General features: G+C 35.1%; 1 protein-coding gene across 5 annotated transcripts in view; it reads right to left on the bottom strand.

Moving 5' to 3' along the window:
* Positions 1-7,273: 7,273 nt before the first annotated feature.
* TAFA2 (TAFA chemokine like family member 2) overlaps positions 7,274-24,879 on the bottom strand; it is a 177,731-nt gene continuing 160,125 nt past the window's right edge. For 4 of the 5 annotated variants that reach the window (XM_079304626.1, XM_079304625.1, XM_079304627.1 and 1 more), the window contains 2 exons: positions 15,646-15,893; positions 7,274-9,491 (listed from right to left, as the gene is read on the bottom strand). In XM_079304626.1, coding sequence (XP_079160752.1) covers positions 15,882-15,893 — 12 coding nt within the window. In that variant the 3' untranslated portion in view covers positions 7,274-9,491; positions 15,646-15,881. The remainder of the gene's footprint in view (positions 9,492-15,645; positions 15,894-24,879) is intronic. The other variant, XM_079304623.1, reaches the window with a different exon arrangement.

Here is a 24,879-nt window from a genome sequence, read left to right as displayed (position 1 = left end):
TGATGGAAAGACAAACCCTCTCCTGTTCTGCTTTTTACACAGCTCCCACAGTCTGTGATGTTCATCCTCCTCCATTAGCACTGTGAAGACAAAAGGTTTTTCAACAGCCACATCTTTCTGATAATTTTGCTTTCTGTCAACACGAGTTAAGCTTCATGTAGACAGAACACATCTAATCATAAAGTCATGAAACAATTACATTTTAACATTATAATGGACAGATTTTTACTATCATTACTATTTTTTTCTAGTTACTTTTATTAGTATAAATAGATATGTAAAAATTTTAAAACAAACTGAAATTGTCTCCTTTTAAAATAGAAGTTAACAATATAAAATGGCATTTATCTCATTAATATTTAAATTTGAGAGGAGTTTTAATAGCAGTCCAGAAGCTGCATTTTTCATGTACATTTCAACAATGGATGGTTGAGACACAGTGCAGGAAAAATGACTTATCATTAATTACTTGACACCAGCAGCAGTTATTAGGATTCTAGAAAGCTTTACAAATGGATTTTCAGTTTTGAAGACTAGACTGCAGCTGCTTTGCTCCACCAGGTTTAGTCTTTCTTTGGCTGCTTATCCTTAACTTCTTAATGTGGCACATTAATTACAGCCTCTCCATGGTTCCATTTCTTCAGGTCCCCAAGTCTAGAAACATTGCCACTCAAATAGCAAAGTGCAAGCTTTCCATCACTTTAATAGTTAAATAATTGCAAGGGTATGCAATTGAAACAGCATGAAAGGTCACCTTGACAATATTCTGACTGGCAAAAAGTAGCTTAAGGCATCACAGTTCTTTATTGTGAATGAGTTGACTGAGTTTATTACTGTTTGTGATATTTGAATCATTTACAAGTTTGAAATAAAGTAAGAAATACCACTTTGGAATTGCTGCAAATTATCAGATACATCAAATTTAAGACTATTTATAAAGCATATTTTTTACTATGTTGATCAACAAAAAAGTGAGGAGACACAGGAGTTTGAACCAATGACACAGTTTTTGGAACAGCTGGCACAGGTGGTCAGTATGAAATGTAAACCTCAGCAGAAGTCCATAAGAAGCTTTAGTCATCAGCAAAGTTCCCAGAAATCTCTATTTTCAGGACTTAAGGTGCACAGGCATGGAACAGAGACCTCACACTAGGGTTTTGAGAAGAAAAGTTTATTGCCAAATGACAATCATAAACTGCCTTTGGTATATATTTTATGGCAGGACTAAGACCAGTACTGAATTTCACATATTTCTGTTAGAGGTGGGACCAGAACCATAATTCCCACAATTATATAATGCTGTGGTACCCAGTGAAAGAGTAAAATAAACCTTAATTTTCTGTCATCTTTATTTTATTCTTATCCAATCCCTTGAAGTTTCACGTGTCCTTTAATGTAGGTCGTCAAATTAACTGCAGCTTAAATTTCTGAACTGTTTATCTAGAATGTTAAGACTAGATTTACCAGGACAATAACTTCACTAAAGACAATGGAGTTAATTCAAGCATAAACAGCCTTGAACTTGCTTTTGTGCTTTCTTTCAGAGCTGCTAATTGTAGAAATCGATCAGTTTAAGGTACTTATGTTACATGCTTTAACAAAAGGTGAGGTAAGATCCAAGCTATGCAGACTTGAGCAATAAACACATCATTAATTGAAGTACAGTGAGCACTTCAGCTGCCAGTCTTCTGGTATGTCTGTATTTCCTTCCAAGGACATAAAAATGTGGAAAATACTTGCTACTTTCCTTATCCATTGGGAGCATTAGGTAAAGCCCAGGATTTAAAATGTGCTGGATACTTGATCACATACATCAATACTTAAGGATCCATTTTTCAAGCTGCTATTAATCTTTTATATCAATATTACTACTACCCAAATTTCTTATAATCAAATTTAAATCAAAGGAGAGGGCTGGATATTCTGAATGATGGAACTCAATCTTACACAGAAGAGCTATAACTTCCTTCACTAATCAAGGTCTATTTGCCTGAGATTAATTAAATCAGTACATCTTCAGGGCTCTTTTACTACTTCATCATCTAGTTTCTCATGCATGTACTGAGAGAATGGAAAAACCACAACATGCTGATGAAAAACTTACCACCCAATGACCATTTTCCTGCAGTGATTAACAAAAATCACTAATGGATGACAGTACTTTAAAAGGTGCCACCAGTAGCTGACAGCTACTGGTATTAGAGAGACTAATACCTATATAGTACAAATGAATAAATTTGTAATAGGATAAACATATAAGAAACTGCAAAATATATCTTTTAAGTGTGATGTTCAGACGGGTGCAAAATAAAAAAACCACATATTTCCACCTATTAATAAACATTTTTTCCTGTAGCTGTCAGGAAAAAAAAAAATTCCAAACATAGAGAACAATCAGGATTTTCGGTATTAAGACTAAGCATGTGTGGTAATGCACATTTTGCTTCCTGCTGAGGCTTATGAGAGTAACTATTGTGCCCTGAAAGGTACAGGGCAAGTGGTGCAGGTTGCCAGCAGTATACTGTGGGACTCTGGCTTAGAACAGTAAAATAACACAGTCTGTTTCCAACAGAAAAGGAGGAGGGTTGGATCTGAACTTCTGGAAGCCCTCTTTCACAAAATGACACCAAATCTTGGCTTTAGGAAGGCATATTGGCCAGCAAATACACACACAATTGCAGATACTATTTAAACAACTATGTTCTGTCTTCTTTTGAAAAGGCTGTGACCTAGGTGGGCATCCTGTGGACGTATCAGACATTTTTAAGGCTTAAAGAGCCACACTGTAATAGATGCCCTACAGTCTCTCTCTGTCCTTCTCTATTGATTTAGGTATAACATTTGATTCTGCTCCATGTAATAGGAGACATCCTGTCAGAATTGTTCCTTTAGGAGCTGGGCAGATGTGTTTTTCTAGAAACACTTTCTACTCTTTCTCTAGGTGATCAGCCATGTTTTACCAGGCAGTGCAGTAAGGTCATAGACATCAGCCTATCCAACTCCCACCTGTCTAATGGGTGGCTCCTGCTAGTGCCCACCTCTCCTACAGAGACACTTTATAGTGCCCCCAATGCTCCTACTGAAACCAGTTTCATGGCCAATCTTGAGTTAAAAAAAAAATCAAAAATTAATTACCCTGAAAAAGGAATGAGTCCTAAGTGTAACCAAAGAAAGCATCAAGATGTCCATGTATAATACTTTGAATTAGTGTATGGTTTGCTTATTTTTTGCTATATTTAACTGCTACAGATGATAAATAATTAATTAACAGTAGTTAGTAGTCATTAAAACATCTCTGCAATGGATGATCCGCATCCATTAGTCAGCTGGGCTGGATAAAAGAAATACTAGCAATTTTTTTTGTGAAACGTAAACATGGTATTCATCACATTATGTTGACACTGAAATCACAAACCCATAGCCAAAAGTCTGATCCTGCCAACAGACTTTTATGGGTGGAACTTCTGGTCATTCCTATTAGTCAAAGGATCTTAATTATAGTTTAAGAAAATATTTTGAAGAGTTGACCTCAAAATAGCAGCATTATTCCCACTATTATCCATAAAGCCAGGTTTTAACTCACCATCTAAAACTGGATTTGAATGCACTGAGATAACAGCTCCATAAATGTCAATTTCCTTATGAAGTGGAAAGAAAGAGTTTGAACTTTCTCTGCTAAGTTTGCCTGTGCACAGAGGTCTTTTATAATATAAATTTAAATACACAATCTGTTTTATAATGTTTTCCATCAACTCTCTTCTCCATATGTTCTCCCACTAGGAATCTAATGAGTTCTACATATGAGGGATGACAAGGGAATATGCCTGAGAAATAATTCCAGCAATTATGGCATATGGAGGCATTGTTTTTGAGTCACTTTTGCCATGAACATTAGGCAGAGCATCTGGGACCAAATTATGTCTACCTGCCCATGGACATTAGCAAAATCATCATCTTCCATTTGTAAATTCTGCTGAGGTAATCTGACATACAGAGAGGACCATTTTATCAGCTTTATGAACACAGAGCATATTGAAACACAGTCCATTTATAGTTACAAAAAAAAATGCTTCTCTTTAGAAAGAATAGTTTAAACTGGAAATTAAGATAAAATTGTAGAAGCACATAATCTCTCTCTCTTCCCTCCTGTGTTCAGTTCTAGGCCATTATTTATTAGAAAAACTTTTCTCATCATTACTGGAATTTTGAAAGAACTGACTGGATTGCGGGACATGAGAAAAGGACCAAAGCAAAATAAAAAGAAGAATGCAAAGAAACACAAACTCTAAATCAGTAATAGTAAAGACTATACAATCTATGCCCAAATATGACAAGGCATCAGTAATTAATCATAAGGAGGAAACAATAAAAAACTCTATTTGATATGGAGACATAGTGACTAAAGTATTGTGCATTTTGCAAGTTCTGATTTAAGTGCTAAGACATAAGGCTGGAGATTCAAGTATAGCTTCTGTCATGTTTGTGATGACAGTAAGGAGAAAAGAGTTCAAGAGATTCAAGCAATATGTTCATATGGAGTAAACTTGAAACTCTACACATTCCTCATACTCAAGAAAAATGTCTCAGCAATGAAAGTAACATAAGTATTTTTATGTATTGTTTTCCCAGCTGTGCAGTTGAAGCAGTGAAAGCCATAAATCCCAAACTACAGTGTCCCCAGGTTACCTCAGTGTTTTAGCAGAAAACAGAATGTCCCTGCTGTTATACAGGATTTAAACCAAATTTTTCATTTTAAAGTTTCCAACTTTATAAAAATAATTTGAAGAGCTAATATAGAAGTTTTACTGATAGGGTTACATATAGGCAATGATCTTTCTATTACACAAACTATTTATTTAATTTAGTTGAGCAATAAACTGATTTTCAGAACTGAAAGTTTAAGTCTTTCAGTCATGATGTGATTAGTGATATTTAATCAAGAGAATCTATTATCATGGAATAACTGGATTTCACTTTCAATTGCTACACAGGTTGACCTGTACACTTGCAAGGAAAGAGTGCAAATAGAGAGTAATTTCTTTAACCTTTAACTGAATAGGGATATGTGAACTTTAAAGAGTTGGCTTAATCAGAATTTTCTAAACAAAATGCTAAACATTCATCTGCATCTGATGGCCTTGTACAAATCTCACTGAAATCACCAAGGTGCCCTGCAATTTCTGTCATCTGGCTTTGGATAAAACCTCAGATAAACGAGATGGACATTTTCTACAACCCAGAGAACAGGTCTAAGGTCCTACTGCCTCCCCCAGAGCCACAGATTCAGGATGCTGACTGTATCCCTGTGCTCACATGCTGGATTCACTTCCCCAGACCCTACATCTCTGGTGATGAAGCCATACTACAATTGTTTGACTCTCCTGGCATCCTATTCACAGCAGCCTGATAAAGAACTCTTATTCCCTTACACAAGACTTTCCAGTGTCATCATCCATGGCCCTTCTGCCACATGGTCTTAAATTAGTTTTGGATAAAGAGACATTGACAACACTTGTAATCTCACCTGTTAAAACAAAGTTGTGGGAAATTCAACCTTTTCATATACCACCTCTTCTATAGTACAGAAGAATACAGAACATACAAAAAATCCAGCCATATTTTTGCTAAAATATTTGCAACGATTGTCTGTAAATTAGTGTACAAAAGTTACATAAGCTCTTACAGAAACAAGACTAAAGATGTAATCTGGAAATGTTCACTCATTTTGTGAAAGAATAAACAGAAAACTTATCAGGATAAAAACTGTTATAAAGACAAAGTGATTAGGAAATTCTTATTTTCCAATTTAAGACAACTGAATCCATGAGAAATCATTTAATTGCATCAGATTGCTCAGGTGTGACAGATGTGATGGAGAGCTATCAAAAAGCAACTAGAAATTAAGGCAATAGTCCTCTTGCAAATCAAAACTTTGCTCCTTTTCCTTGCCAATAGATTGGTTGACAACAGATGTGTAAAATTTGAGGCATGAAGGAGGAGGCAGTAAATAAACAGAAAAGGATGCCAATCACATATTTCTGTTTTGTTGCTACAGATTTTCATGTATTACCTAGAAATTATAAAAGCCAGCTGTACAGTTATAATGACAAAAAAAAATTAAAATCCCTGCATATCTTTTCATGAAAACGAACAAATTAAACTACTTTATATCAGATTCTTTACTTACAAAATAAAGGCATCTGATGCGCTCTAAAGCATATAGATTCTACACAAAACAGAGCTGCATTGGTTTGGTGAAGTTCTGAAATGCTGCACCAGTAAAATTTTTGGCAGAGCTGAACGAGTCAAGATTTAAAAGATACAGGATAAATACAAAAATTGACACTATATAGCACAATAGGTGTATTTATATTAGTAGTAACAGTGTTATCTGTAGCAGTGCTGTTGTAATGGTTAACATTCATTATGACCAATAAGCCACATGCAACCAAGACCTAGACTTGAAAGTTTTTTAAACTTTATTTTGGATTCATTTGATCTGATATGAATTTTTTTCCATTAATATTCATATCAGGACTTCCTTTTGTGCTTTGTTGAATTGATCCAATACATTTAACAGTGAGAGCTATGAACAAAGCAGTGATTTTAGTTTCCCTCTCAATTCACTGCCACTTGGAACTGCAGAACTTTATCTTCTGCAGTTCAGAATTCTTGATGATTATTTAACTCAAAGAGTAACATGGATTTCCCTCTGATCATTATGCCTGATCCTTTTTGCAATCAGATGAAATGATCTAGACAGTAGCATATAAGGAATAAAGGATTAATTGAAGGAATTCACATGCATACATGAATGCACATAGCTGATCCAGTCACCTGTACTCCATTTTCAAAGCAGCATTACACCTTCACTATGGACACCTGAGCTGTGGTTCCCAGCTTGCTTCAAGGTGCACAAGCAGATCTGACTAACTGGTTTTCTTTTTTCTTCTCTTTTAAACAGTTCCACAAATTACCCTGAAATTTTACTTTTTCAAGATTGTCTACCATGTCTTTGTTGCTGCTTAAAGCATCTAAATGATAATTTTTCAGGATCCACATTTTGTGAAGGAAAATAAACATTATTCAATCTGACCTAAAAAAACAACATTGCATGCACCAGAATTTCCCATAGGCATCAGTTCCTTTAAAAAGGACATTTCAAAGTGGTAGGAAATACCACTTTCTCTGCTCTACTGAAGAAATATAAAGTTAATATAACCTTTGAGATTCTTATTTGCTAAAAAATTATTTTGTTCCATGAGTAAACGTATCTTCAATGTGCACATCCATACAGGGAACTCTATTTTACATTACAATTTTATTCACTTGCTATGAATAGTCACATTAATCTACTGCAGAGAAGCTATTCAGAATATTTGAAAATCCATTTATTTTCATTTATTGGTATGCATGTGTTACACTTGTATATAATACAGTATTTTCAGCGCTGTTTAAGAACAAGGAAACAAAGAAACAAGTATTGAGAAGCATGATATATATTTTCAACCAAATAGAGGCCATATTCAGATTTTACAAAACAGCACATTTACACTTTGCACTGTCCCAGACAACCTCTTTAAGATGCTACCTTCCATCTGAACCTCTTAGCACAAATCCATATAATACTAATCCATCCTAAAATACCAGAGACCTAGTTTCTTCTACAAATGGTTTATTCTAATTAAATTTTAATCAGAAAATAAGATCTTTTCCTGTCAACATATTTTTTATTATTTCCCATGAAATAATGATAGAATATACTTCTCAATTTTATTCCCAACAGCAATTTATTTTACTTAAGCTCTCCTGTGGAATAATACAGCAGAGTTAATGAAATGGGTTTGGAACAGCAGGGGCTACAGTGACAAGCAGAGCACGCCAGGGTGTTCATTCATCTTGGAACTTAATATATAACTAGACTAGCCATGTCAATGGCTTGTAATGATTAAACCATTTCTTCCTAAACCTCTTTTACTCTTTTTTGTTTTTTCTTTTTCTTTTTTTTTTTTTTTTTTTTTTTTTTTTTTGGTTTGCTGAGTTTGATAACCACATAGGACTTAAACAAGCTTACCTCTATGTGTTTTTGACTACCATTAAGTGTGTGTGTCTTTCATTTCAATTCACCAAAGCATACAGTCAGAATTCCCTCTAGTCAGTATGTTTAGGCAGTGCCACTAAAAGGAATTACCAAATTTTATTTGCATCAACATTACAGATGGTACAATATACATTACATGGAGTATAAAATTATACATTCTGTAATAACTTAGAAAAAAGCTCAAAGATGCTTAAGGCTTTTAAATATTGAGGATTTTTTTTCATGTAACAACACATCGCAAAGTTAGAAACAAAACAGATCTGAATAGGATGACTGTAAGCAAGCAAAATACCCATGAAGTGTAAAACTGGGAGAGCACTAGGACCTGTATCCTTTATGGCAAACAGACTGAGCAGACATCTACATAAGCATCCATCAGTACTTAGGTTCAAGCAAGAGATTTTATTTTTTAATAAAAAGACAAAAATTCTGAATTATTACCCTTCAATATCATATTTGCAAAACTCATTTATATCCCTGCCTACTTTTATAAAAAAAGGGATGAAATAGTGTAATTGACTGCTTACCATCAATTTAAATGAATTAAAGGTTAGGAAAGTAAAGTACATATTGTAATCACCCATTTCCTTCAAACTAAATGGAAATGTACATATTAAAGATATAAAATGCCTTATTATGGAAGTGGTAATTGAGTTTTGACCACTACTTTCTTTAACTGTTAAGCTGCAGTAGTTGGTTAGCCTTAGGGAAACATGTCAACCTGACTATGCATTCTAATATGACTGATGTATTCAGATAACTATTACTTGTCAACAATAATTATTAACAATGGATATATAATTCCATTCCTATAACAAAGCAACTTTAAGATGTTGAAATATGTACCTTTGAGAGCTGCAAGATTAGAACACAAATAAAAATGTCTAAAACTGTGCCATGCCAGAGGACAATTTCTGCGACAGAAATTTCATTAAAGCAGTGTGCAGTCCCACTAGCAATCTGAACTGTGGACCAAGGATCATTTTAGAGTGAAGGATCCAATACATTTCAGAGGTTGACTTCTTCAAGATGAAAACCCACTGATCTGCAACGGAGAGCCCAGAAGTTTGCTGCTTTTCTGCACTTTTAGAATATTAGCTTGTGATTACAGCTGCAAATTCCTCAGCAAGTACAATTTTACAAGTGTACACAGTTCAATCAGTCGAAATATTTGTCACACAGAAGTTCAAAATAACTTTCCAGTAGTTTTGATCTCAAGGCTGTTGCTGATTACAAGCCAGGTTCTCATTGAAACAATTGATTCTGAAGGATACACCTCAGCAGTATAAAATTTCACTTCAAGGATTGCCTGGAGGAATGAAATTCCTGTGTTGTATTTAATGTTATCAGCCTTGAGATTGGCTTGATTTGTCTTTAGCTATCGGGTTACCTGCAAAGAAAAAGAAAATCCGAAAATCAAAACTGGACATAGTGAATCTACTTCCGAAGAACTGGAAACAGACTGAAGTGTAAGATCTCTGTCCACCAAAGGTCTTTCAATTGTTTTTAAGTATGGGAATAAACCCTCATGGTATTAGATGGCATTGCTCCCCAGCTTAAACTGTGTTTAATTGATTGGTGGGGATAGGATTTGCCAAGAAGAAATTGGCATGTGACAATGCCTAAAACATATAATAAAAGCATGAATTGCCAGCCCACAAATTTCTGTTTTCTGTAATGCTTTTTTTGTTGCTGTTAAAAATTCTGTATGGTAACAGCCATGCTTTTTAACTCTTAGCCATTGAGTATACAGTGACTCATACTGGAGCTTTATTTATTTATTTATTTATTTATTTATTTATTTATTTAGTCTTCCACTCTTTGTATGCATCTTTACAAAAAAATCATAAATAACATCATAGAATCATTCAGCTTGGAAAAGGCAATAATCACTTAGTGGAGAAACAGGACAAAACTCATGCACAAGTTAACAAAAGATAGAGAGCTGGTTATTCACAAATTTAAAAACTACCAAGGATTTAATTTAGAGTGGCTTCACCCAGCCTAACATGAAACAAGAGAGAAACAGAAGGACCAGTGAGAAAGAGTGGAGGACAAAGCATTTCTCAATAATTGGACTTTCCCTCTAACTGATTTGGATTTTAAACTTTATAAGAAAAAGTCTGTCATATCAAAGAAACATAACTTAGAGGAATATTTCTGCTGTGTCAGTGGATACAATTAATCATCGCATAACCATTTAATATCAAACTGTGTCAGGGGGAAATGTCCCAAGGCTTGAGGAACAACTCATTGGAATGGTCACAACACTTTATGACATCAAGGGGCATATGCTTTTCATTTTGATCACAGAGAGAAGGGTCATGCTCCTTAACGATGAAACATTTTTTTGCCCTTAGCAAAACTGTTTGCATACAGTCCTTGTCAGCTCCGCAGAGCATAAACGTAGAACAAACAGAATATTAAACAGACTGTTCAAGGAGTTCATTACTTCAGTTTGCCTTCTCCACAGAGTTGTTTCTAGGAACTGCACTTGAGGCAATAATAAAATTGTACTTCGTGGTTTTTATGATACACAGACTTATTTATTACACTGCTTTTATTTTGCTTTGGTCTTTCTGCTGGAAACAGCCTCATGTGGCCCCTTCTAAAGTGGAAGATTGCCTGAAAAAATAATAAAGAATTAATTTGAAAGTCAGGCAACATATTCCTATGCTCTGCACCAAAGCTCAAAAGGCTGATGCACCATCTTATTGTTATTTATTTTTCTGCTTTATTGTAGCAAGCTGGAATTCTACGTATGGGGCCAGGTGCCACTGAGCTACACAATGGAAAATACACATCATCTGATACTATCTGCAAGTGGAGTTTTATGAGCTACATTTGTAATACATGTATCTATACCTATGCATATCTTTATCTATATCATATATTTATATATGTGTGTGTGTGTGTGTGTGTGTGTCTACCTATCTGTCTATCCAGTATAGAGCTACTAAGGCAAATAATACACAGGAGCATCTCATATGAGGAAAGACTGAGAGCACTGGAACTATTCAGCCTGGAAAAGAGAAGGCTCAGGGGGGATCCCTTCAATGCGTAAAAGTACATGAAGAAGGAGTGCCAAGGAAATGGAGCCAGACACTTTTCAAGTGGTGCCCAGCACCAGGACAAGAAACTGAGAACAAGCAAACACAAACAGTTCCCTCTCAAGAAAAAGTTTTTAATGTGAGGGTGACTTAGGGCTAGCACGTATTGCCCAGGGAGATTGTGGGCTCCATTCTTGAAGATATTCAAAAGCTGGTCCTAACTGGCTTTAGATTGCTCTGCTTAAGCCAGGGGTGGCACTTGCAGAGTTGCCTTCCAACCTCAACTATCCTGTGATGTATTATTCTATTACACCCAGATCTATCATGTGTGGGCTAAGATGTTAAATCTCAGATAACAAAAATGGCATTTTTGCACGTACATGACTCTCAATTACATGGCTGTTGGGAGTGCAAATGTATTTTCAGTCATAAGAAAACAAATTAAAAAAAAAAAAAATCATAATCTGCAGGCCTATCTGCTCCCCTCACCTAGCGCTACAACCCTATGGTGAAAATACCTCAATGAAAGCAACATACACTGGAGCAAAACTGCACCTTCTACAGGAGCACTGCTTCAACACATCTGTCACTCCAGGGGGACTGCAGTCACCATTTAATGGGACTGCTACCAACACCCTGACTGACGGGTGTCAGGTTGTATTCTGACTCTGTCAGTGTTTTGGGTTTGTTCTTTGTAGTACTGTATTTCTATTTTAATTTTTCCTAATAAAGAACTGTTATTCCTATTCCTATATCTTTGCCTGACAGCCTTTTAATTTCAAAACTATAATATTTGGAGGGAGTGGGTCTACATTTTCCATTTCAAGAGAGGTTCCTGCCTTTCTTGGCAGACACCTATCTTTTAAACCAAGACAGTGAAAAAAGTAAGAAAAAGTAGATAGCCATTCACATTTCTCTATATCAGGTCACTCACCTACAGAGGTACATATAAATAGTGGTCCACATTTGCCTCTGTGTATGATGCTAATACTTCTATGTTCAACCACAGATTGCACATCAATATTAATGGAAGTTATATATCCATGCACCATACACATCAGGGAGTGAACAAACCTCTTGGTTATTAAAGGTAGTTTCATAAAGAAGCTATTAAATTTTAGCTAGTAGTATTTCTGTAGTATTCCCAGAAATGCCTAATAAAATGCCTAATAGTAAATGCTATTTGTGTCTGGGAAGTAAGGTACTAAGGTATTGTGCCAAAGGCCTTAATAGAAAAAGAGGAACCAAAACCAATATGTGTCTGATCTTTAAAATCCTTGGAGAGCAGCAATACCCTGAATAGGTGCAAATCAAATTTTCAGTTAATAATTAATACGTATGGAAAATTAACAATAAAATTTAAATAGTACATTAAACCTTTAGCATCTTAGGTATTGATTTGAATTAATTTGTTCATTAACAAATGAACACAATTTCTCTCTTTATGCTAATAAACTTTTTCACACCGTTGTTATGTCATAAATACACTGCATTAGATTCTCTTCATTTTCTTGTCCTAAATATGCAATTAAAGCATAATTACTCTGCAGTTGCAGACTTTTTAATTTAAATTAGTGAGTGGCTGCTGTAAATTGGCTGTAATTGTATGTGGACTCACTTGTTTTACTTTAACACAACAATACATAATTAAATGCACCTGAAGATTTCCATATTATTCTGCTTAGTATAGTTCAGAAAAACCTCAGTCTTTAGGTAAAGCATTTTTGCCAGGATAATACAGAATGGATCAGAGATTAAAAGATCTCATGACATCACATTAAATAAGCTACCAGCCTCAAGAGATTTTTCTGGACAATCTGTGTGAGGAGAGTTGGAGGGAAGACAAGACTTTGTATCAATGCAAATGCATGAAAGGTAAAATTGTTAAGCCAATGTCTCTTGCCTTGACAGATGATTCCACATGGATGGATCCTCTGTTCTAGGTTTTCTCCAAAGAAATAGAAAGTACTTAATAGAGTTTTTTTCTTTCTAATTAGAACTGTTCCATCAACCATACAGGATTGTGTGTGGTCATAGGCTGTGTCACCTAAGCATACTCAGGATTTTTCTTTTATTTTTTTCTTGAGATACATAAGACATAGAAAGGAAATTATTTTTTGTGAAAGCAATTAGTAGCTCAGTGAAAAGAGCTAAGTGAAATTTCACAAGACAAAGTCATCTTGGCACCCCTTCCATTTTTCTCTAGAATGTTAAAAGCCTGTGGGAAACAAAAATGGTACAGGGATTTCAAGCAAAAATAAAAGAAGGACTCACAAATTTATTTAAGAACCAACATGAGATAAGCTAAATACAGAGAATGACAAAAGCCATAAGGAATGGCTTCAGAAATGCCTTCAATGGACTGATCTCCAAGTCACGGGGAGAAGACAGAGATCCCATACCTAAACAGCCCTTGTTTGTATGCAATTTATTTCTGTGCATTTTTTGTCCTTATTGTGGTATTCTGTCTTACACTGTTTGCAAAACACCACAAATAATTAATCAAATTATGAACAAAGTGATTCTTTACAAACCTTCCCTAAAAAGGAATGAAATTGGGATGGCTATATATATCAGTGGGTTTTCTTTTCCTATAGCACAAGTAATTTTGTTGTAGTAGTGAGAATTAATAGAAATATTACAGTGTAGAAACAGAAGGGTTCATATAACCAGAAACAAACATCTGCAAGTGCATTTTTTCCACCTTTGACCTCTGAGAATGAGGGTGAGGTTGGAAATTAATCTTTTGAACAGATGGAAGCACACTAACTTCTGGAACTTTAAAATCCATACAGTGTGTTTGCCATGCACTATCATTCATACATGGCTTGTGAAAGCAAATGACATTTTGCATTGCCACTTGTGCGTGGTCATTCTCTGAAACAGCTCAACTTGTAAGCTTGGAAAATGCCTCTGTCCTAGTACTACTATCTTGTACCGGTGGTAATCCAAAATTCTTTCCAAATGCTAACAAAAGACAGGTTCACAATTTCCTCACAGGTGGTTAATCCTGTAATTAACATTCCAATGAATTGGGGAAAGGGGACAAAAGGATGTTAAGGATCTTTCTGGAATAAAGCTCCTATATACATTGGCCCTTTACAGTATGTAGGTAAGGATTTATTAGTAAATAACTAAGTTTCTAGAGGCAGGAGGAACCATTTCAAAAACCTGAGGAATCAAGGTGACTCAAGCATATTTCAAGGGACCATTAATTAGGACATAGGCCATTATTTTAGTATTACAGACAGCTGTTTGACTTGGGCTAATTACAAAAGGCAAAATTTGAGTCACTTGTGAGCAGTCTGGAAAACAGATATTTTATGATTACTGCACAGATTCAATTACTTTTAGAGAAGGTTATGTATTGGAAGATACTTTTCCAAATCATCAAACATTTCATTCCTATTTATACAATTTTGACTCTACCTAACTTTTTATTTAAGGACTCAAGAGTTTCTAATTGTTCTCTTAGCTTTATTCTAGGCACTGCAGTATGAAAATTATTAATCCAAACATGTTCCCAAGCCTGTTAAGCGGTTTAGGATTCTAGATCCTCACACTTGTCCTTCAGGAACTATGACTAACTCATTTTATTAATTAAAAAGACTATTTCCCAGGACATGACTCAAAAGGTTCCCAGGTCTTTGATAACCATGAGACTCTAAAACCTTATAATTCTTCTGCATTTATTGCATAATGACTAATTGGAACTGTACTTGTGCTATTCCTGAACTTAGGACTTCCATTATAGAGAGACAAACATTTTGAAAACTCATTTCATGCAATGGCATTTGAAATGTAACTCTGTACTGCTTTATTTCCCACTGCTCTTAAGGATTTCAGCAGGACATTTTTGGTGGTAAAGAGGAATATCTAGACAATCAGTGTTGAAAATTGTAATTGAAACTAAAAGGCTTTGGAAATCTTTCACATGTAAAGTGAGCTTTCCAATTATTTCAAATAGTCTGAAAGGTAGGACTAGAAAAGTAGGTAAAAGAAAAATACCTCAGAGCATGGCATATGTTCCTGTAAATATAAAGGTCTTCATCTTTAACACAGCTTTAAGATAGATGGGCAACTTTTAGCCTATCTTAGGAATATAATGGAAATACCCATTTCTTAGTTTTGTTCTGAAATTTAATTAATTATTGGATACGGAGGTTTCAACTACAGATGTCACACCAGACTGAATGTCTTAAGAGGGACTTCATTTCCTAACCCTGTTCTCCAGAGTATCTCATGAGTAACTTAAGCTTACCAACTGGGTCTATCTTTGAAAGTCAGATGTGTGAAGACATTTTAGGGCTCCCAGAAGCAACTAAGTAACACTGAGGCTGCTTAGAAGCACAGTAAATTACTCCAACGACCCTCCAGAAGCTCTGCCCAAATGAGCCACAAGTCTTTAATGTCTGCAGCAAACTAAGCAGCTACAATGAGGAGTAAGGTACAACAATTCCTGTTAATACTATGTAAACCTGTATTTGTACACACCTGCTGCTCTGTGAGTAATAAACCAGGGCTGGAACACATTTTCTGGAGTGGTTTGACTCTTTATTCCTCAACGAACCTTCTGGCCCTTCCTTAGAATCCGACCAAGACTAGGACTCATCACAACTAGTGCTCCAACGTGGAGCCAGAATATTTTTTGTGTGTGGGAAAAACAAAAATTGTCATCAGGCACAGCAGAAACCTCCTTTCTCTACTTCTCCATTCGGACTTGAGGAGTCTTACACGTTTGCCTAAGAAACAAACACATGTCAAGTACTACACTGTTATGAAATTAGCTACAGAAAACAAAACTGATATAGTTGGAATATTTTTAAAACTTACAAGGAAAAATACAAAATACAGGAAAAAATCTAATTTTAGAATCAGAGAACATTCTCTTAGGAAAAGTGCATTGTCTTCAAAATATCCAAACATACTCAAATTGAAACAAAAAAGCAATAGAAACTTATAGTTTACACTCATTTTTGAAAGAATATCAACAGCATTTCAGTATGACAAAACAGTAATTTTAAAGTTCTTTGAGAATAAGTCCATGCATAGACCTGTGGTACAGAAAGTAGTCATGAAGTCAGAAGACAATTCCTTCAAAATGAAAGATTTGAGTGTGTTCTCCTAATACATGTTTAAAGTTAAAAAAAAAAAAAAAAAAAAAAAAAAAAAAAAAAAAAAATTAGGTTACAGGAAACACCATAAAATAAGAGATGATATATTATACATTTCAAAAGACAATATTCAATTCAGACAGATAATTCTTTATCTAGATATTTGAGATAGATTTTGGACCTGCCAATAATGATTGCTTCTGAAAAGTGATTCACAGCATCTCAAAAGATCACCAAAATTTCTTTAAGTCTTCTTCTTTTATTTTTTAACCGTTTTAACTTTAATATCATGCTGCAGATCATTGAAAATAGATGATTAAACTCAAAACAACAAAAATCTATTGCTTAAATAAAATCTCTACATATTTGAATACTATTAAACCAATTAATATGGTCCTGTGTTCACATTTTGCTGAACTGGATAGTTTACAAAATAGAATTGGTACAACTCACTGAGACAATTATGATAGTGAGTAGCTGATGAAGACATATGAGTTGCATCAAGGCTAAATCCAATTCATTAGTCCGTTCTGTGTAATCATTATTACTGTCCTACAAAAGGTTATGCCACTGTATTGAACATAACCTGGTTTTCTCAATGTTTCAGTAACTCGGTAGGAACTGAGTTTATGGTAGAATTATTTTAACTTAGCACAATGTTTCATTTACAGACAACAATTTCATAATAAAAGAAGACTTAAACATAAACCTTGTTTTACTTTCTTTAACAGATAATAACTGCAGCAATTCATGCAAGGATATATCCTCTTGAGGTTTTTATGGTGATCACAACTCCATAGTGGGACTGCAGCATGGCGGCATAAAAGACTGCAAGACAATTAATTACATAAATGTAATTTTTTTCTCATCTACACCACTTATCTCACCTAATCATCCCAAGTGGAAGATAAAATCAACCTCTTTCCTTTCAACATGTGAGGAAACTGAAGCTTAATAAAGATTCATGTTACCCTTTCAACTGTCAGGGAGTGGAAATGGAGAGATGGGAAGAGAATTATTCTGTCTTTGGCTTTGTCTGTGACTTTTTTTATGTCTTTGTGACTTCACATAGAAAAGGCTACACTTGTTTTTGACTGGAAAGGAAAACTTATAACAAGCAGTTTCCTGTGTTTACATTCCAAATATGAAAAAGCAAAACAAATTAAAAAAAAAAAACAAACCCAGCCTTGTTTAAAAACTAAACTGAGGTTTTAAGTTGTCTAATCGGCATAAAGGATTTTCATCTTTTAATATATTTTCCAGAAATGGGGTCAGACTGAACTTCCAATTATCTCCACTAAGAAATCAGGTAGTCTAAGTTAGTAAAAATTTAGATATTTTTCTTCTCCAAATTTTATGCTGTAAATTTTTTTCCTGGTATTTTGAATGGAGAATAACAAGCCATTTGGACAAGTTCAAAAGAGAAATGTAAATTATTTCCTTACCTGTAATTTTATCTTCTCTCTAAGAGTACCTGCTGTTCTGTTAGTGCAGTACTGATGTGTTTTCTGCCTTTGTCCCAAGCTTCAGAGATTCCTCTGGTGATTTTTCCCCACTTGCTTACCAGCTTCCATTGCTGGCATTTTGAGGAAGTGCACTCACACTTGGCTCCAGGAATACTGCCATAGCTGAGGGAATATAAGACAACTAAAAAACAAGTTAGAAAACAGCAGAACCAATATCCAGGAAGGAAAAAAAATATTTAAAATGAATCAATCATCAATGAATCAATCATCAACTGGAATCCCTTCGATCATTTTCCTTTCTCTTTTCATCTACTTAGAATTTCCACACGAAGAAAAGACTTTTCTGTGCTTGGAGAAATTTTGGCTTAAAAATGGATGATGTCAGAGTAGTGGGTACCCATTCAGAAAATACAAAATTATTTTCAGGAAATCTAATTTTAACCTTCTCCTGTATGAGTACCCATTATGCCATCACTCCAGTACAGATAAGAAAGAGAAGAAAGGTGGTAGATTTGGAGGATTTTAGAAAAATCCCCAAGATCTTTTCTCAAGTCCTAATAGAACTGTGAAAAGGAAGACCTGAGAGCTTTTGACCCAGAAGCTGTCATAGATGAGCAATAAGAAATTGCCCAGGAAAACAAAACAAAGTCTCTTTCTCTAAGACATCATCAAGATTCTGGTTTCTGATTCCAATAGTTGTAGTCATCTTGGTCAAATATTAAAAGAACCACAAGTACTGTCAGTTTAATAAGTAAATGTTTTCATGTTTGAGCATTATGGAGATATCCAGGTGAAAGTTACAACACCTTGTAAAATCTCTGTACTCTGGAACATCTGGATACTATTTTTGAACTTCATAGTATACAGAAAAGAAGTATTCTGTCAAAGCTAAAAACAAATGCTAGGAGTTTTAACTAAGAACCTATGATGGTATTCAATTTAATTTCTCTTTCTTATAGAACCTGTCCGGTTATCTTCACATATATTTCTAAATAGAATGTGACCTAAGACAAAACAAATATGAATTAATCAAAGTATCTAATTGCAATTAGACTCTGGAATTCTAAAATCTCAATAAATGAAGGAAAGACCAAAAGGCTAACAAGAGGTTGTTGCTTTCAAGTTTCAGAAATGTAAGTACCAATGATGTTCTTTAAGGTTATGAGAAAGAAGAAGGACTCTGTGAATGACCTTCAAAAAAGTAATTGGCTTTCCAAGTAATAAGTTTCAGATTTGTCAAATTCCATTCTAGAAGAAAGTCTCCTGTTCCTTTTTTCTACTTAGTGGATGATGAACAATAATTATTAGCAAGTGGAATTGGAATGATGCCTTGAAGATGAGAAATTTGCATTTTCCAAAGTCACTCTGAAAAGGTGACAAGAAATCAGGATAGAGAGATCTCCAAGTTCTAGAGAAACCAACTGGATTTGGAGTGCATTTGCCTGAATTAGAGAAAGCATGAGCAGAGATAAAGTCGTTTGGTCTTCCTTTGGCAGGAACATGTACCTAAGACACAAATCTTGAATTCAGGATGAAGAAACAAGTTTTTCTGGCTGGCATCAGTAATTCATCTTCTGACATTCTTCAGCCTGGAAAGACAAAACTGCTACTCTATTAAAATTCTTGGATCTATTACTACTGAGTTTGTTATTACATGTTGATTAGACACGATCCATTGTTTCCTTGAGAACCCATTGATCTTCATAAACTGGAGACAAAGTTTTGTTCAGTCTTGCCAACACAATTTTACAGATTTGGTCATACAAATAAGCCCAGGTGGACTGGATATTTTGTGACTTCACCCAGAATCTGTACTTCAGAGTTCTGTGGCATTTATCACTGCAGATATGGAAGGTGATGGATGATAATCAGGACTGTAAGATGTAAGAAGGGATCATCTATATATTCTAATAATGCAGTAGAATAAAGCTCAGATTCCATTTTATGGAATGTGAAAAGTCCTTTGGAGTCTATTCTCTATACACAGAAGTAGTGTCTTGCCTGAAATTGACTTGGTGTTCACCAGGGTGGTGGAAGGAGTAAAACTAAAAGACATTTAAAAAATGAGTTATCTTTACATTCTCATGCAAGTTAACTCTGTGTTGGTTGTCTTTAGTTATTTAGTCATAGGCAGCAATCTTCCACTTATTACTGCCTGAATATTTTTTCATTTAGAAGAGTTTTCACAAAGGATGGGATTATCTTCATTATTCTTAGGAAGAAAGAGTTAAGATTTACAACCATGCTCACTTTACTATGCAAGGGAATGATATCTGAGTGATCTGATTTCAACTGGTTTGAGACTTCTTGACTCCTTCAGCAGTGACTGTGTAGGCTCAGAATGCTCTGTATGTCTGACTCTCCACTCCACAGTGATTATTATTAATTTCCTTCCCTATAAGAAGGCAGAAAAGCAAAGCTGCTCCAAGGAGGTGTTTTCTATAATCAGTCCTAATGAGTAAGGAAATACCTCAAGAAAACGATGTTATTTTGAAGATTTGAAAGCATTACCTTTTGAACAATTGAGGGCTCCCTCATACATTTCTGCAACTAAGCAACTATGCAGAGTCTGTGAAGCCTCTGCCAAATACCCAGGGAAAGTGGAAAAAATTCTGCCTGCAGCTATTTAGGCAGCAGATAATGTGAGGTTTCAGAATACCCTGGTCTCTCTGACCAGAAATGCATAATTTCTGACTTGCAGAAATGACCCAAAGAAGCTCCTACAGACTAGAAAGAAGGGTGAGACAAGGAAGAAGCACCAATTTTAGAGCATGCCAGGATGACTCACATGATACTGGCATGTCTTGTACAGTAATTTCTGAGATATTGGAAGCTGAAAACATTTTCCAATTTAAAAGGACTACTAGATATTCAAAGAGCCCTTCTTGCACAGCTGTGAATGGCAAAGAGACTGGCAGAATGAAGCTGCAAATGGAAGTAGAAACACCTTTGATTTTGGTGTCAGGTTGCTGGAAAAGTGGAAATTCACAGGGAAGTGAAGACAACCAGTCATTAACAAACAGCCTTAAGAACTTGTTTTTATTTTCCATCACAGAGGCAGAAAAATATTCTTCAGACATGAGGTCAATCTCTCAAACATGCCAGCAAAGGACAAGGCAGAAGAATAAAAAAAAAAATCACAAGTTGAATCGTTTGGGACAAAGGCAGAAAACATCTTGGCTGGACAGATGAATTGGAGGTTTTACACATGGAAAAAAGTAATGGTTGCAAAAATCACTGATTAGTAATTAATGACATGCAACTGAAATCTATTTGCATTTTTCTTTAAATTGCAGAAATAGTTTACTTTGCAGTGTAATTCTGTCAATGTTCAGGTTCTGAAGAAGCCAAAATGGTGCATTACAATGTATCCTAGCTGCACTCTTACCTTCGGAGAAACTATTCCCTGATAAAAATGCATAAACTACAGCATGTATTACTACATTGTGAGTGTGATGAAGGGATTACAAAAGATTTCATTTCTCATGATTTTCACAATGTGTCTACTCACAAAAAATTATATTGCCCCTTCTGTACAGCTTGGTACTACACTCAGTGTATTCACAGGGAGCTATAGGAAAGTGATGTATAATCAGGCTCCTTCTTTTCAGAAGATCTGTACTTGTGAATATTGCCTTTAATCCATTATCTGTTTTGATGTTACGCACTCTCATTCCTTATTTCAGTATCCATAGGAATCAAAGTCAGAACAGAACAAAACAAAATTTGAAACTTAAAATGTCTTGGGATTCAAATGCTTGGATTATCCTTACCTGTCCAACAAGTTTGACCGATCTTTCAGTCTGTGACTTGGCTTATAGCATTTCACACTACAACACTTTCTTTAATCCTTATTCCATAACTAGTCTTTTGTAGACATTTCAGAGTACATTTGCTATTGGAGAAAGGACTATGACATGTCTAGATTTCTGTGAACACAAAGGAACTCATCAAGCTGTAGTTCTAGACTCTGCCAAATGGAGACTCACAACTTTACACAGGGTAGAACTAGGCACACCAGCTCCACATTAAAGAAGCAAATTCAGTATATAAAGGCTATCTTTAGGAAAATCAGTAAATTGCATAGCACTGAATACTGATGGCTCCTTTTAACATGCATTGGCTGGCATGCAAACTATTTCCATCAAAATGTCCAAGTGTCCCAAAAGATTAGTGTTTAGGTGCCCTATAAAAAATAGAAAGCTTCAAAATGAAAGAACTGTGATGCCAGATGAAAACAATAATTACTGATTAATGCAAAAATCCAGCTTGACCCTAGAAAATGCCATCGTATTTCCAGTACCAGCTTATCTGTCCCCTAAAACTTGTATTTATTCTCAGAAAATATGTGCATACCACTTACTGCTATTTTAATGACAGATTAGATACAGTGGTCTCTGAGTTAGCAATGAGAAACACACTGAGACAACTGCAAATTTCTCCTAGTGACAGATTAGCCAAAGGCATGGAAAGAGATACCATAGCAACAAAGAGGCTGTCACAATTGCAATCACTTTTCCATGGGTAATATTTTGCTACAGTCTGTGCACTCACTTATATTGTAATCACATCATTTTTATGAACCACCAGGTAATGCTGGTCACTGTATGTATGCACATTATTCCTATAAGTCTTCATTTGAAATTAAAGTAGGAGCTGAGGACACTATACAGAGGCTCTGGAGTGAGGCAGGAGAACAAAGTAGTTTTACAATGAGGTGGTTTCTTCAATTACATAACACCTTATGTAATACTAGGAAAAGCACTTCCTGCACCTGACACATGGCAGATCATTTATCCATCCTACAATTTTTCACATTTCTCAATGGTCAAAAAGCAATTTTTTTAATGTCACATAACTTTAATGTCACTTAGTAGCAGTTTTACACTGTAAAATGTCATGTGCATGTAAAATGTCATGTGAGAAACACACTGCCTTCTTACCACTCACTAACCACAAGTACCATACATCCTGCCTATCAGAAACATCCTCGAATAACCTATACAATGTATTTAAATGATGAATTTCTACTTTTCCTAATTCTATTTCATTATTACTGCTGTTTCTTAAAAGCCTGGAGGAGGAAGAGGAACAAAGACATGAGTGAAGAAACTACCTTATATTTAACTTTGGCAATAAAAAAAAAAAAATTAACATTTAAAGAGCCTATGGATCTGTTGCTTGTTTGGAGAAGTACAGGCCAACAACATTGCAGCATTGCTAACACTAGGTAAGGTTCAGTTACAAGAAAAATAGCATTCTCCTTTCATATCTAGGGACACATTTTAGCTCTCTTGCATCTTCTTGTCTTACTCAAGCAGCAGTTGGTAGCACTGCCCAGCACTTTATGCTGCCTCTTGATGCTGGGAATCTGAGTAGCCCACCAAAATGTAAAGGGACCAAGCAGAGGTACCTTATGATGAAAGAGTTATGAACAGCATATTTTATAAATTGAAACATGAATTAAATTACTGTGTCTCCTTTTACCAGCTGTAATTAATTTAGAAACAACCCAGCATCTGCAAGTGAGAAAGAGGAGACAGGGTAAGAATGTAAGCAGTATTTACAGATAGCAACAAAACTGTGTTGATTGAGAGCAGTGGAATGCACACACAAAACACAGTTTGCTTCACACGAAGACAGTTGGTGTGTTTGGACCAAACACTTTCTTTTTTTCCAAGGATGTTATTAAATTTTAAGTTCCCTTTAAATTCTGGAAGCTATAACATAAAATTAGATAAATTAGAATATTAAAAATAACTGAGTTAAGGCTCTCTCCTATATTGTTTTTGAAGGTATAGACACTCAGTATGAATTTCTCAGCATCCTGGGAATATTCCTGTTCTTTTCACTCTAGTCTGTCTCTGGTATTGATTTGGAATACAGATTTGAATTTGAAATGTGAATAAATATTCTCACTATGGATTTGTTTTTGGCCCTGTAGTATTTCACTTTTATTTCTCTCAGCCCTTGTAATATTTATTTTATTTTATTGCAGTACTCTATTCCTGATATTGGTTTGGCATATTGTTACATAGTAATATACTAGGTATTGATTTCCTTCTGTTCTGCAGTGTGCTTTCCTCCACACGTTAAAAAATCTTAGGCAGTTTTCAGAGAAACAATTGCAGTTCCTTCAGCCCATTTAAAAGTGTAGGTGCTCAGCTATTCCAGAAGCTGAATGCTCGTTTCCAAATGATGGCCCTTCATAACCTGGCTGAGAATAATTCTTTCCCTTGTTTACAGAAAAACATTACTCACTTTCAATCTCTAGAGATTTTCAGGGGTTAATAATCAATATCTACTATGTATCCAATTGTTGTTGTTGTTCTTAATTTATACTATTAGTATTGGTATTAAACCAACAATTCTAAAAGAACAAGCACTGTTGCCAATTTTTAGTGAGTAATAGATACTGGCCATGTTGCTCATCATAGTATGAGTCACTGGTTTAGGTCATAGCTGTGAACCTTCAGAATATGAGCATTTCTTAAACTCATTATATTATTTTGCATTTAATAGTGGTCAAAGTCCACAGTTTCCCAAACTGAGAAATAATGAATGTGCTTTCATGGTCATCTTCTTGATGAAGACCACATCAAAATGACTAAATTATCTAAGCCAGCTGCTTCCTACACAACATTAAGTTTCTAAACATTAAGGGTTAAGTTAGTCATGGCAGTTTTCCTCTAGATTATTTGAGAAATATCACCTCCAGAAGACAATTCATCCAGTTTATCTTAGAACAAAATCAATTGTCTCTGGAACTGAACTATTCCATCCAAAATTGAAAAGATAGTCTCAAGCTTGGGCTAGTTATCTCACTCTAGAGAATCCTAACACAAGCAAAGTCCAATAAATTCTATCCACATAATTTAACCACAATTTAGTGTTAAACTATGCCTCATTCCACAGTTCTACCAAATCAAACTAAAAGCCTGAGGACAAGGTACCATTTAATACTGTGCAATGGTTCAAGACTGCACCAGGGAAGGCTTAGACAGAGCACTAGGAAGATTTCTTTACCAAGATAATGGTCAAGTATTGGAACAGGCTTCCTAGAGAGGTGTCCAAGCCTATCACTGCTTAAGAAAATTTAGGCAACGTTGTTATTTTACATGTTTTAATTTGGTCAGCCCTGAATTGGT

This window comes from Erithacus rubecula (assembly GCF_903797595.1).
Source record: "Erithacus rubecula genome assembly, chromosome: 4".
NCBI classification, from domain to species: Eukaryota; Metazoa; Chordata; class Aves; order Passeriformes; family Muscicapidae; genus Erithacus; species Erithacus rubecula.
Note: the sequence above shows the minus strand (reverse complement) of the source record. Positions and strands in the feature narration are given on the sequence as shown.